Genomic DNA, 16,601 nt, shown 5'->3' with positions numbered 1-16,601 from the left:
CACCTGAGGTATTACTTGGTACGACCCGGTGCACTTGCCGGTTAGTTTGTGGTTATAAATTCTGCGCCAAGTTTTTAGCGCCGTTGCCGGGGATTGATAGTGATTAACAACTATTAGTTGTTTGATTGCTTAGATTAGGCGTTTTAATTTTAATTTTATTTAAATTTTGATTTAGTATTTTCAAAAAAGTTTAAATAAATAAATAAAGTCTTTAAAATTTTTTTTAAATAAATAAATAAATAGCACTAATATTATTTTTTAATTCTAAAATTAAGTTTGGTGTTTCCTAGTTTGTCTTATTTTAATTTTTCTTATTTAGTTTGCCTGGTAATTTCGAAAATTCTTTGTCTTAATTTTAATAAGTAATTTTCAAAATTTAGAGTTAATTTTTTTTACTATTTTTTTTTTACTTCTTTTACAAAGGTTACCTCACTGGGAATTCTCTACACTCTGACGTAAAGATTTCCATCTTTTCTTGTGTTCTATCTATTTATGCGTAGGAACAGAGACAAGGAACATCTCTTAGACTTTGATCCTGAACCTAAAAGAACGTTCAGGTGGCATTTGCAACAAGTAAGACTTTACAAGGCTGCAGAATCCACTATGGATCCTAATAATGCTTTTAATGCCAATGTGGCAAATCTGAATGGGAATGAGCAACAGAGGAGAGTGCTTGGCTCTTACTCTGCCCCTACTACAGATCTTTGTGGAAAAAGCATTGTGGTGCCCCCTATAGCTGCGAACAACTTTGAGTTGAAGCCACAATTGGTCACCCTGGTACAACAAAACTGCCAGTATCATGGTCTTCCCCAAGAAGACCCAAATCAATTTATTTCTAACTTTCTACAGATTTGTGATACTGTGAAGACAAATGGAGTGAACCCAGAGGTGTAAAAACTCATGCTCTTCCCATTTGCTCAGAGGGATGGAGAAAAGCTATGGCTAGATTCCCAACCCAAGGAGAGTTTGGATACTTAGGACAAGGTTGTTACTGAGTTTCTTACTCAATTTTTCCCACCAAAGAAGCTGACTAAGCTTAGGGTGGAGGTTCAGACCTTTAGAAAGAAGGATGGTGAAACTCTTTATGAAGCTTGGGAGAGATACAAGCTACTGACTAGGCAATGCCCTCCGGACATGTTCTCCAAATGGACCCAACTAGATATCTTTTATGAAGGTTTAGGTGAAATGTCCATGATGTGCTTAGATAATTCTGCAGGTGGTTCATTGCACAAGAAAAAGACACCGGAAGAGACTATTGAGCTGATTGAATTGGTTACTAGCAACCAATATTTATACTCATCTAACAAGAATCATGTGAACTCAGAGACTTCTCAGAAGAGAGGTGTGTTGGAAGTGGAAGCTGTTAATGCTATTCTTACTCAGAATAAGCTTATGTCTCAGCAAATAAATTTACTCACTCAGCAGATGGGTGGCATACAAGTCTCAGCTATCAACACCCAAAATCCACCTCAAGAGGTCTCTTATGACATGACAGGTAATTTTGTACAAAATGAGAATTATGATTATGCTCAATCTTTTTCTGAACAGGTAAATTACATGAGGAGTGGTCCTAGAAACCCCAATGATGATCCATACTCTAAGACATACAATCTTGGGTGGATGGACCAACTTTAGAGATCTCATAATTTTAACAATAATTCTCAGGGCGGTTTCCAACATAACAATCATAATAACCGCCAATTTCAGTCTCATCAACAACAACCACCTCAGCAGACAAACCCTCAGTCCCAACAAGATTTTAATTGGGAGATGATAAGGAGTTTTACGCAGGAAACTAGAGCTTCCATTAGAAACTTAGAAGTGCAAATGGGCCAATTGAGCAAGCAAATACCTGAGAGGTCTGCAAATACAATTCAAAACTTGGAGATTTAGATGGGTCAATTAGCCACAAAAGTTAATGAAATTGATAAGAGGACCATTAATAGCCTTTCTGGTAACACAATTCCAAATCCAAGAGAGGAATATAAGGCTATCACCTTGATAAGTGGACAAGTGGCAAGTATGGAAGCACAAGTTAATGAGGAGCCAGTTGAAAAAGAAGCTACAGAGGAGAAGAAGGAAGAAGTAGAGCACGTCCCTCCAAAGCGTGCAGACAACCCATTCCCAGACTATCTTGACACTTATCCTACATTGCCAAAGGCTCCTGAGTACAAGCCTAAAATGCCATATCCTTAGAGATTTCAAAAGGAGACCAAGGACAAGCAGTTTTCAAAGTTCTTGGAAGTCTTCAGAAAGTTGCAAATCAATATTCCTTTTGCTGAGGTTTTGGAGCAAATGCCTCTCTATGTCAAGTTCATGAATGAGTTGTTGTCAAAGAAGAAGCCTTTAAAGGGAGATGAGACAGTGGTCCTGACTAAGGAATGTAGTGCCATAATTCAAAATAACTTGCCAAAGAAGATACCAGATCCAGGGAGCTTTCAAATCCCATGCACCATTGGGAGCACAACCTTTATGAAATCCCTATGTGATCGGGGGCAAACATAAATCTAATGCCCTTATCTATGATGAAGAAGCTGCAAATCCAAGAGGCACAACCCACAAAGATAGCATTACAGATAGCAGATGAATCTATGAAGCCTGCATACGGATTAGTGGAGAATATCTTGGTCAAAGTGGGTAAGTTCTTACTCCCAACAGATTTTGTGATTCTTGACACAGGGGAGGATGAGAATGCCTCTATAATTTTAGGAAGACCATTCCTAGCCACTGGAAGAGCTCTGATTGATATGGAAGAAGGTGAATTAGTGCTTAAAGTGCATAATGAGCAACTGGTCTTTCATGTCTTCAAAGATATACATTCAGTAGGTGAAGAAGAGAGGTGCATGCAGACTAAGCTTATTGATCCAAACCTTCAAAAACCCCCTGATGATACACCACAGAATCTACAGCTCAAACCTCCCTTGGTGACAATCAATAAAATTCCTCCTGACATCAAACCTAAGTTTGGTGTCGGGAATGCATCATCCACCAAGGAGGAGGTCCCCAAAAAGAAAAAAGTACCCAGGGGATGGAGAAACAGAAAGATCCCCACTGAAGATTTCTCCCCATGAATGAAAGTGGTGTTGACTAGCAATCCAGTGTGGATTTATACAGTAAACAGGATCCTCTCTTTGGAGCATATTGAGCTATTTTATGGAGACACAGGAAAGAAGTTCAAAGTAAGGGGTGAAGAGCTGAGCCCCTAGGATCCTCCTCCTTAGAGGAGCTGATCGTCAAGCTAGTGACGGTAAAGAAGCGCTTGTCGGGAGGCAACCCGATAATTTCGTATCCTTAGTTATTTTTCGTAGTAGTGGTTTTCTTATTTATTTGATTTTTATTGAGTTTTTACTGTTCTTCTTTCGTTTTACGTATGTTTTGATCATGCAGCTATTTTAGAACAAGAACCGAACACTTCAAAAAATTTTTGCCTATCTCCAAGTTCAACGTGGGAGAGCAAAAAAAAAAGGGTGTTCGACGCGCAAGCGTCCCTGGCGCATACGCGTCATGCATGAGTACGCAACACTAAAGAAGTGAACAGAGAGTTGAGCAGGAGTGGCGCTGGAACTATGTCTTGCGCACAAACAAGCCCACACGTACGCGTACTTCACGCGTGCGCATCATTTGCGCTTTTAGCCACCCACGCGTGCGCGTCCCTGACGCGTACGCGTGACCCTGAAAATCGGCGTCAATGAGTGTTTGGGCAGAGAGTTGTGATGGCTTGGGGCTGGAATTGTGCTAGAGGCACAAACTTGATCACGCGTACGCGTCCCTGACGACTGCATGTCCTTTCCACAAATGGCCATCCACGCGTGCGCGTGCATGACGCGCACGCGTCATATGAGAATTTTGGTTCCCAGCTCACGCGAAAAGAGAGTTGTGCGTGCTCGCGACCGCCTTCGCGCGATTTTCACAAACCAAGGGCACGCGTACGCGTGCTAGACGCTTACGCATCACTTTCAAAATCGGGCGACCCACGCATACGCGTGCTGTACGCGTACGCGTCGCCTGCACCGCACACCTCCACTAGTGCGCCGTCTAGTTTTAATTTTCGTTCTCTCTCCCTCCCAAATCCTAATTCTGTCTTGTTCTTTTATCCTTTTATTCTTCTTTCATCATAATATTTGTTTTTTTTTCAGTTCTTCTTTGCTTGAGGACAAGCAAACCTTTAAGTTTGGTGTTGTCGCTTCGCTTATGGCTTTTCTGTTTATTTTATTAGCACCAAAGGGAGATGAATGTTCTTCATGGAGGAATGAGATAGCCACTAGCATAACTGAGGTGGTTGAATTCCTTTCATTCTATATTCCTTTCCGCTTTTACTGTGTTATGTTTCGGTTTTCTGCTATTTTGTCTCGTTTATTGCATGATCCTTTATTAGATAAATTCATAGGTTCTAGTTTAGTTCTACTATTTTGAAATTTTATGTTATTTTCTTTAATGTTGAAAGGTGCCTCATGTATTGCCCACTGAGCTTGAAATCAAAAAGAAAGAAGACAAGATGTAGTGCATGAGAAATTGAGTTTAATTTTTAGAGTAGTCTCATTTATTCAAATGTGTTAGTATTTTCTGTGACTCTGAATGCATGACATGAACAGTGCATATTTAAATTTGAATCAAAGAATATTGATGTACAAGGAACAGGAATTTAGAGAATTATTATGAAGTCTCTGTAATAAGTAAAAGTTTAATCCTTCAAGCAAAAGAAATAACAAAAAAAAGAGATATAAAAGCAAGGTCCAAGGCTCTGAGCATCAATGACTAGGGAGGTCAGACGTGATTAAAAGCTCAAAGAGTTGTTTCCCTAGTCATATGCTTGTGGTGTTCTTGTGTCAAGTAATCCTTGAGACAAGACATTTAGAGTCGAGATCAATTGCAATTAATAGAGTATGCCAAAGGCTTTGAGCACCACTATCTAGGAGTAACTGAAAGAAAAATCAAAACTTAAAGAGAGTTCCCCAGTTAAGTGCTTGTGGTGTTTCTGTGTCAAGTGAAGCTTGAGACAAAACATTTTAAGTCACGGCTAGGCTCAAGGTGCAAAGCACCAAAGAAAAGAAAATAAAAGAAAAATTGTTGTGTTCAAGGGTTAAATTGAATTACAAAAGATCAGAGAATTCCTAATATTATCCGGATTCTAATTCCGAAGGACAGTGACATCCTTCTGATTCAAAGGAGAATGAAATGCCAAAACTATTCAAGATTGCAGTTGTAAACCCCACTATAAGAAGAGACATGAGTTTAATCGAACTCTCATTCTCATGCAAATTCACATCCTAAGCCTATATTAGTTTGGTTGCTTGAGGACAAGCAACAATTCAAGTTTGGTGTTGTGATGCGTGAGCATCTTCCCTATCTTTTCCTAGTGAATTTGCATTTAATTTATTGAGTTTAATCAAGAATTAATTATCTTTTAACCACTATGAATGCTACTTTGAGTCGTGTGCAATTCTGTTTATTTTAGGTAGCATTTGGTTGGGTTTGATGGAGCTTCCGCAGAAAAAGAGAAGAAGAATTAAAGGAGATGACAGCGAGGAGCAACGCGTGCGCATACCTGAAGCGTGCGCGTGATTTGGAGATTTGCTCAGCGACGCGTGCGCATACCTGACGTGTACGCGTGAAACGCGACGAAGACCATCGACGCGTACGCGTGACTGACGCGTACGCGTGACATGCGCCACGTGCAGAAAATGCAGAAAACGCTGATTCCTATTAATTCTTATTTAAACTTTATTTTATTTAAAAATAGGAAAAGATATTATTCAGTTTTAGAAGATAAATTTTTAAATTAATTAGGATTAGATATATAAGAGAAAAGAAACTTCTCTTCTGGGGGGATTTGGAACATTAGTTCACTTTTCATTCCACCTCAGCCCAATTTACAATCCTTATTTTTCTTTTTGAACCATGAGCAAGTAAACCTCCACTGTTAAGGTTAGGAGCTATGTCTATTGTATGGATTGATACTATTATTTTTCTATTTTAATTCATGTACTGATTTATATTTAAGAATTGTTTTCGTTCTTTATCTTATGAATTTGGGTGGAACGGAAGTATGACCCTCTTTCTAATTGAGTTCTTGTATAACTTGGAAAAGCTCTTTACTTGAACAACAGCTTGAAAACAATTTCTCCTAAATTTCTAATTATCTGGACTTAACAAGATACGTGACATATAATCCTCTTATGTTTGGGTAATTAGGATTTCTGTGGCATATAAACTAGAATTGAACTTCACCCTCTAATTGGAATTAAGTGACCAAGGAATTGGCGGTTGATGAATTTTAGAGGAGACTAGAAAGGTCTAAGGAATTAGGGTCTAGTCACATATAGTTTTCCATGGATTAAATCTTGTATGATTAAAATAAATTAATAAGAAAAGTCAATCCAGAAAAATAGATAACTCTGAAACCTTAACTGTTTCTCCATACATATTTCACAACCTGTTTACTGCTTGCTTTATTAAATTTCTGAATTATTGTTTAACGCTTTTGAATACCAAATCACTCTTTTCTGCTTGTCTAACTAAGCCAATCACTCAATCATTGTTGGTTGATCCATCAATCCTTATGGGATCGACCCTCACTCACCTGAGGTATTACTTGGTACGACCCGGTGCACTTGTCGGTTAGTCTGTGGTTATAAATTCTGCACCAGTATATAATATCATAGGAAACTAGCCACGGCTCGCGGAGTTTAAGCCGGATAGCCATATACAAGTATACAGAACCATACAGAAACCTGACAGTTTAAAAACAGCTTATACAAGTTTTTTTTCTCATAATACAAGCCTCTAGGCAAAGACAAAATACAAAAGGAGAGATGTATAAACAAGATAAACCAAAAAGACTTCAAAAGAATCCAAGATCCTCCGCTTCTGTCACCATCCAAAGTAACTCACGGAGGTGGGTTGCGACTTGAATCTGAAAAACACAACAGATATATGGTATGAGAACCGGGGGTTCTCAGTATGGTAACAGTGGCCAGTGATGTAGGATATAAGACCCTGGGACGCCAAAAGCAATCTTAGCTCCATATCCACCACAAGATTCAACTTAAAGCATTCTAAAACAAATAAGCATAATTATATGAAACCTTAACATAACTAAACAGGGTACTCTATCTTAGGGGAATACTATTCTAACCAAACACCGCTGTCCGACAGCCTTCACCAACCTATCCTCCATGCGATCCCATCGCCACTGCCTTCCGAACCTCCTCAATCCCAGTAGAAAGCACAATTAATAACAATGCAAGTAATTCACAAGTAAAAGAATACAAGGCAAGAAGATCAAGTAAACAAATAGGCATGTTATTCATTTAAGCATACAATTAGAAGTCGGTAGAGCAAACAAACAGATAGAAAATGCATATGATGAATGCCTGCCCTACTGGCTATGATATCATATTGTCGGTTCAACTGCCAACCCGACACATCTCCATAGAGACGTCGCCCTTCGGATTTTCTCATATGGGAACCCCCGAGATATAGTGCCCGGATCACTGTCCAGGTATAGGCGCCTGCACGCTCTATTGATCTGAAAGGATGTGAGCGGGATACTCTTGCCACAGACCTCACATCTCAACATAGGCGGGACGAACCACCGCCCTTACGCCGCCGCCGCTACCTCGATAGGCAGGATCCAACCGCCATCCCTGCCGGGCGCATAGCGTCTCATAATCTCAGTAAAAACAATATTTCAGTGGTTTTCAGAAAACATTTGCAGTATACATGGATCCACCATCTCATTCAGTGTCTGCGACTCATCTCAACCACTGCACATTCATAACTCAGTTTCCAAATATCAACAGTTCATGATTCCTCATCTCATATATCAATCACCCTTCACCTAACATCAAACCATTATCAGCACGCCAGAAACCTAGGCCTCCGTTTTCTAATTTATCATAAAATCATGTACTAGAACCCTTTAAGTTATATCCCATGTTCTAATACTCAAAACTAGGCCCAAAAATCTTAAAATTGTGTTATAGAAGCTTACAACCTCGTTGGGAAGGTAGAATAGTTGAAAAACAAGTAAAATTTGAGAAATAGAGCGTGTGCGGCCGCGCAGGGGTCTGTGCGTGTGCACACCCAGGAAAATTTTAAAATGTGTGTGTACGCACAGGGGTGTGGGTATGCACAGGTGGCAAAACTTACAGATTCTGTTTCACTTGTACAACCTGTGCCAGCGCCCCTAACAGACTGGCCTTCCCAACGTGTGCGTCCGCACAGGACTATGCATCCGCACAAGCTGTGCTAGCGCTGTAAACAGAACGTATTTCCCTGCCTATGCGTGTGCACAGGTCAAAATTTTCGCAGGGTGTGCGCTCGCACATATCAGAAATCATGAAATTCTACAACTTTGCAGAATTTTAGATTTTTAACACCAACTTTGAATGATCATAACTTACTCTACAAAATTGGAATTTTCACAAACTTTATATCGATTTAAAGGATTTTCAAAGATATTTAATTCTAAACAAATTTCAATCAAATTCGAAAACCGAGGAAAAAGTTATGATCGAACAAAGTTCACCGAAATTCCCTTTTTACCCAATTTTCACATGTACCCAAATTTACCAAATTCACAAGCCACACCCAACTAGATCAATACCAAACCTTCATTTCCAGCACTATCTACCCTTTTAAATCACGTTGCACCATTCATAATCATCAAACACAAAATATGTGACACTAAGCTCAATTGTTCCACCAACACATTTACCAACCATCAATTTATTCCTATCAATTCTCATCATCAATTTCATTCATACTTATATCAATATACCACCACATACAATCATTCAAATCATCAAACATCTCAACTCAACATCATCATTTCCCAATAAAACAACATCAATTTAGTATACAACTTCAACCAACTATCATCAACAACCATATAAATCCAACCTATCCTATAGGTCACTAGCCTAAGTGTCCGAATATTATATACTACATAGAAGAAACTGAAACCATACCTTAGCCGATTTCCTATATGCACCAAAAACTCTAATGAGCACAAACAAGCTCCCAACCACAATCCAAGCTATCAATTCCACTCCAATAGGCACAATTAACTTCCAATAGCTCCCAAAGCCACAACAATCAAACTATATGCATATAAATCACCTCAAATCAACCTAGGGTTCCAATTAAACATAAAAATTCACAAGGGTTTAGTAGTTCTTACCTTTTCCAACCAATTTGGATGTCAAAACCCAAAGCTAAGCAAAGATTATAGTGAACCTAAACATCCAAAATCACAAAAACTCACTTAATCACAAACCCTATGAACTAAAATTTTGGAGAGGAGAATAGAAATGATTTCGTGGTTACCTCTCCAGTTTCGTGTATAGGTTTTGTAGAGCTCTTCACGGCGTAGTCGCAAACGGTGCAGCGATCGGAGCTCTATAGCTCAAGATATGAGCTTGTGAAGGTGGTAATGAATAGTAACCATGGGGTTTCTCTCTTCTTCTCTTTTCAGCATGTATGAGTGTGTTTGCTTTTGTGTTATACTGAAATGGGTTCACTTATGAACCCTTTTATATGTTGGGCTTGGGCCCAACTTGGGCCCCGTCCAACCCATTAACGTTTTTAGCCCGTTTGGCCCAATTTCGGACCAAACCTTTAAAATTAACGCCCGTTTTTCCATTTCTAAATGTTTTTCTAAGGTTTTTGACATTTTTCACTTTTTCTTGTGCGGTACCGGGCAGACTTGAACCGGTTCAACTGCTTCAACCGTCGGGTCACGGTTTTTCATGATTTTTTACAGAAGGCATATTTTTTGACTCAGAAAAACCCACTGAGTCCAAAAATTACCTTTAAATCCTCAAATTCTCTCTCTAACTTTTCAGAATCTAATGTGGGCAATATTAATTACTTAATTAACCTGTTGATTAGTTGCGGTTCTTACATTCTCCCCACCAAATAAGAAATTTTTCCCTCAAAATTTGAATTACCTGAGAAAAGCTCGGGATAATCCTTTCGCAATTCAGACTCCAATTCCCACGTATGCTTTTCTACTCCTGCTCGCTCCCAAGCAACTTTAACCAATAAAACGTCCTTTCCTCGTAGCTTCTTCATACTAGTGTCGTCGATCCTCACTGGCGTCACTTGGAAGGTTAAGTTCTCCTTCAACTCTACCGACTCAGGCTCCAACACATGAGTCGCATCCGATGTGTACTTACGGAGTTGTGACACGTGGAATACGTCATGCAAGTTAGACAGATGAGGTGACAAAGCCACTTGATACGCCACCAGCCCGAATCGCCTTAGAACCTCCAACGGTCCTATATACCTCGAGTTCAACTTCTTCGTCTTAATTGCTCTTCCAATCCCAGTTGTTGGTCTCACCCGAAGAAATACATGTTCTCCCACTTCAAACTCTAGCAGTTTCCTTCTCTGGTCCGCGTAGCTCTTCTGTCGACTCTGAGCAGTTAGAATCCTTGCACGAATCTTCTTGATGTTCTCAGTAGTCTCTACTATTACCTCTGGACCTAAAACACTTGCTTCACCAGATTCACATCAACAAAGTGGAGATTGGCACTTCCGTCCATACAAGGCCTCATACGGTGCCATCCCAATGCTCGCATGAAAGCTGTTGTTATACGCAAACTCCACCAATGGCATGTAACGATCCCAACTTCCAGGTTGATCCAATACACATGCTCTTATCATATCTTCCAACATTTGAATAGTCCTTTCCGACTGTCCATCAGTTTGCGGATGATATACGGTACTGAGACATAGCTTCGTACCAAAAGCTCTTTAGAAAGCTCCCCAAAACCTTGAAGTGAATCGGGGATCTCGGTCCGACACTATGTTCGATGGCACACCATGCAACCTTACTATCTCCTTTATATACAATCTTGCTAACTCCTCCATAGAACAGTTTACTCGGATAGGCAGAAAATAAGTGGATTTGGTTAATTGATCCACGATCACCCAAATCGCATCAAATCCCAACCTAGTCCTCAGAAAACCAGTCACAAAGTCCATTGCAATTCCTTCCCACTTCCACTGAGGAATCTCAAGTGGCTGTAACATTCCTGACGGTTTCTGATGCTCTATCTTCACCTTCTGGTAAGTTAGACACTTGGATACCACTGTTGCTACATCACCCTTCATCCCAGGCCACCAGAACATCTTCTTTAAGTCATAGTACATCTTCGTTCTTCTGGGATGAATAGAAAACCCACTGTTATGAGCTTCTGACAACAAGTCTCGCCTCAAACTCCCAACATTCGGTATGCAAATCCTTCCCTTGTATCTCCATAATCCTTCATTATCTTTGGTGAATTCTCCAAGCCTCTTCTCACCAACTGGTTGAAACAATTGCTAAAGTTTCTGCTCATCTTGCTGAGCCCTTTGTATTTCTGATTTAAAAGTGCTTGAAATTTGTAGCTGGTTCAAACAAGCTATTCCGACAACTTCATCAATATCCAGCTTAAGATCCACAAACTTATCTACTAGCTCCTCATCCTTGATTCTCATCCAAGCTATTGTTAAAGATTTATGACTCAATGCGTCTGCTACTACATTCGGCTTTCCAAGATGATAACTCGGCTCAAAATCATAATCTTTCAGCAACTCCATCCACCTCATCTGACGCATATTTAGCTCTTTCTGATCAAAGATGTACTTGAGACTCTTATGATCAGAAAAGACGTTAAACCTCACTCCATACAAGTGGTGTCTCCAAATCTTCAATGCAAACACAATCGCCGCTAATTCCAGGTCATGAGTTAGGTAGTTCACCTCATGCGGTCTCAGCTAATGCGATGCGTAAGCCACCATATTCCGATGTTGCATCAACACGTAACCTAAACCCTTCAGAGAAGCATCACAGTACACTTCGAATGGTTCATGCAGTTTCGATAAGATTAGAACAGGTGCTGAAGTTAATCTCTGCTTCAAAGTCTGAAAACTCTCTTCGCACTCCGACGTCCACACGAATGGCACTTCTTTCCTTGTCAACTTCGTCATTGGTAATGCAATCCGGGAAAATCCTTCGATATATCTCCGGTAATATCCGGCTAAACCCAAGAAGCTTCTGACTTCCGTCACCATTGTCGGTCTTTCCCATTCAATCACCTCTTCTACCTTAGAAGGATCTACGGCTATTCCTCCTTTGCTCACCACGTGACCTAAGAACTTCACTTCCTCCTTCCAAAACTCACACTTCGACAACTTAGCGTACAACTTTCGCTCTTTTAGGATTTGCAGCACAATCCTCAAGTGCTCATTATGCTCTTTCACCGTCTTAGAATAAACTAAGATGTCATCTATGAAAACCACCACGAATTTGTCCAAAAAGGGAAGAAACACTCTGTTTATGTAATCCATGAAAACATCAGGTGCATTCGTTAACCCAAAGGACATTACCGTAAACTCATAGTTTCCATAGCGCATCCTGAACGCAGTCTTAGGGATATCATCCTCTTCCACCCTTATTTGATGGTAACTGGATCTCAAATCAATCGTGGAAAACACTCTAGCTCCTTGCAATTGATCCATCAAGTCATCTATCCTTGGCAGTGGGTACTTATTCTTCACAGTCACTTTATTCAATTGTTTGTAATCCACACACAGTCGCATTCCTCCATCTTTCTTCTTCACCAATAAAACTGGCGCTTGATGACAAGTCATCTTATGCTAGTTCACTAGCATTTTTCACTAGCTTTCATTAGGTTTTCAAATTTTCTTGAGTAATAAGTAAGCAGATGGATTAAAAATTCATGCATTTCCTGAGTCAAGTAAACATGGTTGTTATTGTGCTTTTTCATAAGGTTTTGAGCTACTTTTAATGGATGTTATGAATGATTACAAACACCTTATGATTATAGCAAACTTTGAGGCATTTTGTTTGATTGATTTTAGGAGAAAATGAGGCAAGAAAGGAACAAGAAAGAAGAGAAAAAAGCTAGCAGAGGAAGTAATGTTGGTGGCCAAGTTAGTCTACCAACGCTACGTCAAACGTGGGAGGCAATTGCAAAAGTGGTGCCTACGTTGGAGGGAACGTTGGCAAGCCAACGTTACCCCCAACGTTATTCATGTAAAAATGCTTTCTGGAAAATGGGAAAATCGCAGCGACGCGCACGCACGCTATGCGCGCATGCGTGGATTGAAAAATATAACAATCCACGCGCACGCGTACATCACGTACACGCGTGGTTAGAGCAACGTTGGCACTCCAATGTTGAGACCAACGCTCATGCCAACGTGCGCGATCTGAGCTCCAAAAATCTCAATTTTGAAAAGGTATAACGACGCGCACGCACATGCAACGCGTACGCGTAAGCTGATATTTTGACTCCGGGGATTTGCATCCACGTGCACGCGTACAGTATGCGCACGCGTGGATGAGTACTCTGACCCCAAGCACGCAGAAGTGCAGGTCACGCTTAAGCGCAGAGTGGTATTTTGCACTATCCACGCGTATGCGTGAGTGATGCGTATACGTGGATAGGTGAACGTTGGCACTCCAACGTCTAGTCAAACATTGATGACAGAACTAGAATCTATTTTTCACAAGAACGTTTGACTCAACGTTAGGCTAAAAACGTTAACTCCAACTTCAATTCCAGAAAGGCATAATTGGCACACTCTTCCCCTCAATTGCATTTAGCGCCAACCCAATCAACCCCAACAAGAATCAAGAGGCCCAATCCAAGAACCTGAAGGCTCAATTGAAGGTGTATAAATAGAGAAGAATTTGATTAAAAAGGGAGTTAGCTAGTCAATAGGAAATTGTAGTGGGAGTTAGTTAGCATAGGAGATTTTGTAATTTTTCCTTTTCGAGTTTTCCTTCTGCATTTTTTTCTGCAACTTTCTATTTTCTGGTTTTACTTTAGCAGTGAGGAACTAAACCCCAAATTCATTAGGGGGAGGAGCTCTATTGTAATTCCAATAAATCAATGAAATTCTTCTTCTTCTCAATTCATTTTTGTAGCTATTGGATGTCTTCTGTTTTGATTTAGAATTCTTCACTCCGGAAGGGGATTGAATTCAATTAAATTCTTGTATGAGCCTCAGAAGGAGAATCACTTGCATTAGATCTGAAGCTCTATCCTTCACAATTCTCATTACTAGCACTATTCGGGAGGAATTGAGGTTTTGAGAATTTGTGTAGATAATGGATAAGAGAATGTGCTCTAACTCTTCTCATGACAATTAGATCAAGGAATTGGCAAGATTGATTGTGATTAGAGAGATTGGATTACCAAGGAATTGGGATCCAATCAATTTCAATCCGCCATAGATCTACATAAATAATTGAGGAAGGAGTTGAGACCCAATTGATTCATGAAGGATTGCAGTATCTCCAATCCGTAATGAATCATTTTCTCTAATTTTCTTCATTTCAAACTTCTCTGATTCCAATTTTCAATTGAATTGTTTTGCTGTTTGAATCTCTGTATCCAATTTCCCTTACAATTCATGCAATTTAAGTTTCCTCGCAATTTCGATTCTGCAATTTTACTTTCTTGCACTCTAAGATTAAGTTATTTACATTTCTTGCAATTTAAGTTTCAACTCTTTTAAATTTCTAGCACTTTAAGATTCAGCACTTTAAGTTTCTTGCCATTTAAGTTTCAGTTAATTTATATTCTGCAGTTTAGATTCATTGCTATTTACATTCTGTCAATCAATTTCCAATGAAATCATCAATATTAGCTTAACTAAATTCATCACCATAATAAAGTTGCTTAATCCATCAATCTCTGTAGGATTAACCTCACTCCTGTGAGTTATTATTACTTGATGCGACCCGGTTCACTTGTCGGTTAGTTTGTGTGTAATCGATTTTTTCCTCATCAAGTTTTTGGCGCCATTACCGGGGATTGATTTAGATTGAAAATAATTAATTAGGTGATAATATAGATTAGGAATTTTTCTTTATTTTTGTTAAGTGTACTAACTGTTCAAAATTTTGTTTAAGCTAACCTTAACCTCACTCTAGTAGTAGAGTGCTTTGTATTTCTGGTTCTGGTTTTATTTGTGTTGTATGCCAGGAGGAAGAAGAGATGAATCCACCTCCTTCGATTATGAGCCAGAGAGGACATTTTTGAGATTAAGAAGAGAAGTAAGAGGGAAGGGTGTTATTGGAGAAGAAGAGTCAGAAGAGGAAGACCAAGAGATGGAGGGAAATCTCCCTAATCCACCAGAGGAAGTGGCCAACAATAATGGCCCACCTCAAAGGAGAGTTCTAGCCTCTTACACCTTCCCCAATCCAAGAAACTGTGGGAGCAGTATACTCACTCCTAATGTTCATGCAAACAACTTTGAGTTGAAGCCTCAACTTATTACTCTGGTGCAGAACAATTGTTCCTATGGAGGAGGTCCACTTGAAGATCCAAACTAACACCTATCCATCTTTCTGAGGATTTGTGAAACTGTCAAAACAAATGGTGTGCATCCAGACATCTACAAACTACTACTGTTCCCATTCTCTTTGAGGGATAAGGCTTCTCAATAGCTAGAGACATTCCCCAAAAAAAGTATCAACAATTGGGAAGATCTAGTGAGAAAATTTCTAGCCAAATTCTATCCACTTCAGAGGATTATTATATTGAAGACAAATGTGCAAACATTCACTCAAATGGATGGAGAATCACTATATGATTCCTAGGAAAGATACAAGGCCTTGATCAGGAAGTGCCCACCAGAGATGTTTAGTGAATGGGATAGACTTCAAAATTTCTATGAAGGATTAACACTGAAAGCTCAAGAGGCCCTTGATTATTCAGCAATAGGTTCAGTACAACTCATGAAGACAGCTGAGGAAGCCCAAAATCTCATAGACACCGTGACCAATAACCAATATTTCTATGGTCATCAAAGGCAACGCCAACCAGCTCAAAGGAAAGGTGTGTTGGAGCTGGAAGGTGTGAACACTATCTTGGCATAAAATAAAGTGATGCACCAACAAATCCAGCAGCAAATAGAGATGATGGCTAAGAGGATTGATGGTCTTCAAATAGAAGCAGTAGGCACTACAAATCAACCACCAGCTGGATGGGGGCAGAATGAAGAAATATATGAAGAGCAGCAACCAGAACAAGTGAACTATATGCGCAACCAAGGTGCTGGACAGAATGAATTTCATGGAGAAACGTACAACTCCTCTTGGAGGAACCATCCCAATCTAAGGTGGGGAGACAACCAGAACCAAAATTCATGGTAAAGAAACTCCAACCAAAATAACTCCCGCAACACAAACCACCACAATCATCAGCAAACTAACCAAAATCCATACAGAAAATCACAAAACAACTACCCCACTTCTAACTTCTATCTACCCCACAACCCATCAACTAACCAAAATAATTTTCACCAACCATCTTCATCCCATGCTCAGCCACAACCATCCCAAGAATCCCAAAGAATCTCCAATTTAGAGATGATAATGGAGAAGATGATGAAGCATCAAGAGTTAGCTAATAAGATCCATGAAGCCTCATTGAGAAACCTGGAAAGACAAATAGGCCAATTGTCCAAACAGCCAGAAAGACCAGCCAATACTTTTCCAAGTGATACTATTCTAAATCCCAAAGAAGAATGCAAGGCAATTCAACTCAATAGTGGCAGAACATTGGAGGATGACA

The 16,601-nt window shown here is 39.8% G+C and overlaps 1 protein-coding gene across 1 annotated transcript; it reads right to left on the bottom strand.

Moving 5' to 3' along the window:
• Positions 7,741-11,160, bottom strand: LOC107636448. Its single transcript, XM_016339954.1, has 4 exons — positions 11,098-11,160; positions 10,629-10,701; positions 9,954-10,490; positions 7,741-7,766 (listed from the first exon to the last, which is right to left on the bottom strand). The coding sequence occupies exons 1-4, from the start codon at positions 11,158-11,160 to the stop codon at positions 7,741-7,743; spliced, it is 699 nt and encodes a 232-aa protein (XP_016195440.1).

This window comes from Arachis ipaensis, chromosome B04 (genome assembly GCF_000816755.2).
Source record: "Arachis ipaensis cultivar K30076 chromosome B04, Araip1.1, whole genome shotgun sequence".
In the NCBI taxonomy this organism is placed as follows: domain Eukaryota; kingdom Viridiplantae; phylum Streptophyta; class Magnoliopsida; order Fabales; family Fabaceae; genus Arachis; species Arachis ipaensis.
Note: the sequence above shows the minus strand (reverse complement) of the source record. Positions and strands in the feature narration are given on the sequence as shown.

Excerpts from the sequence above, each read along its gene's own strand:
- LOC107636448 (XM_016339954.1), bottom strand. The coding sequence starts at position 11,160 with ATGTACTATGACTTAAAGAAGATGTTCTGGTGGCCTGGGATGAAGGGT. Across the intron at positions 10,491-10,628 it reads TCAACCTGGAAGTTGGGATC|GTCCAGAGGTAATAGTAGAG; the intron begins GTTACATGCCAT and ends CAAGTGTTTTAG. Across the intron at positions 7,767-9,953 it reads TTATCCCGAGCTTTTCTCAG|TGGTTGAGATGAGTCGCAGA; the intron begins GTAATTCAAATT and ends ATGAATGTGCAG.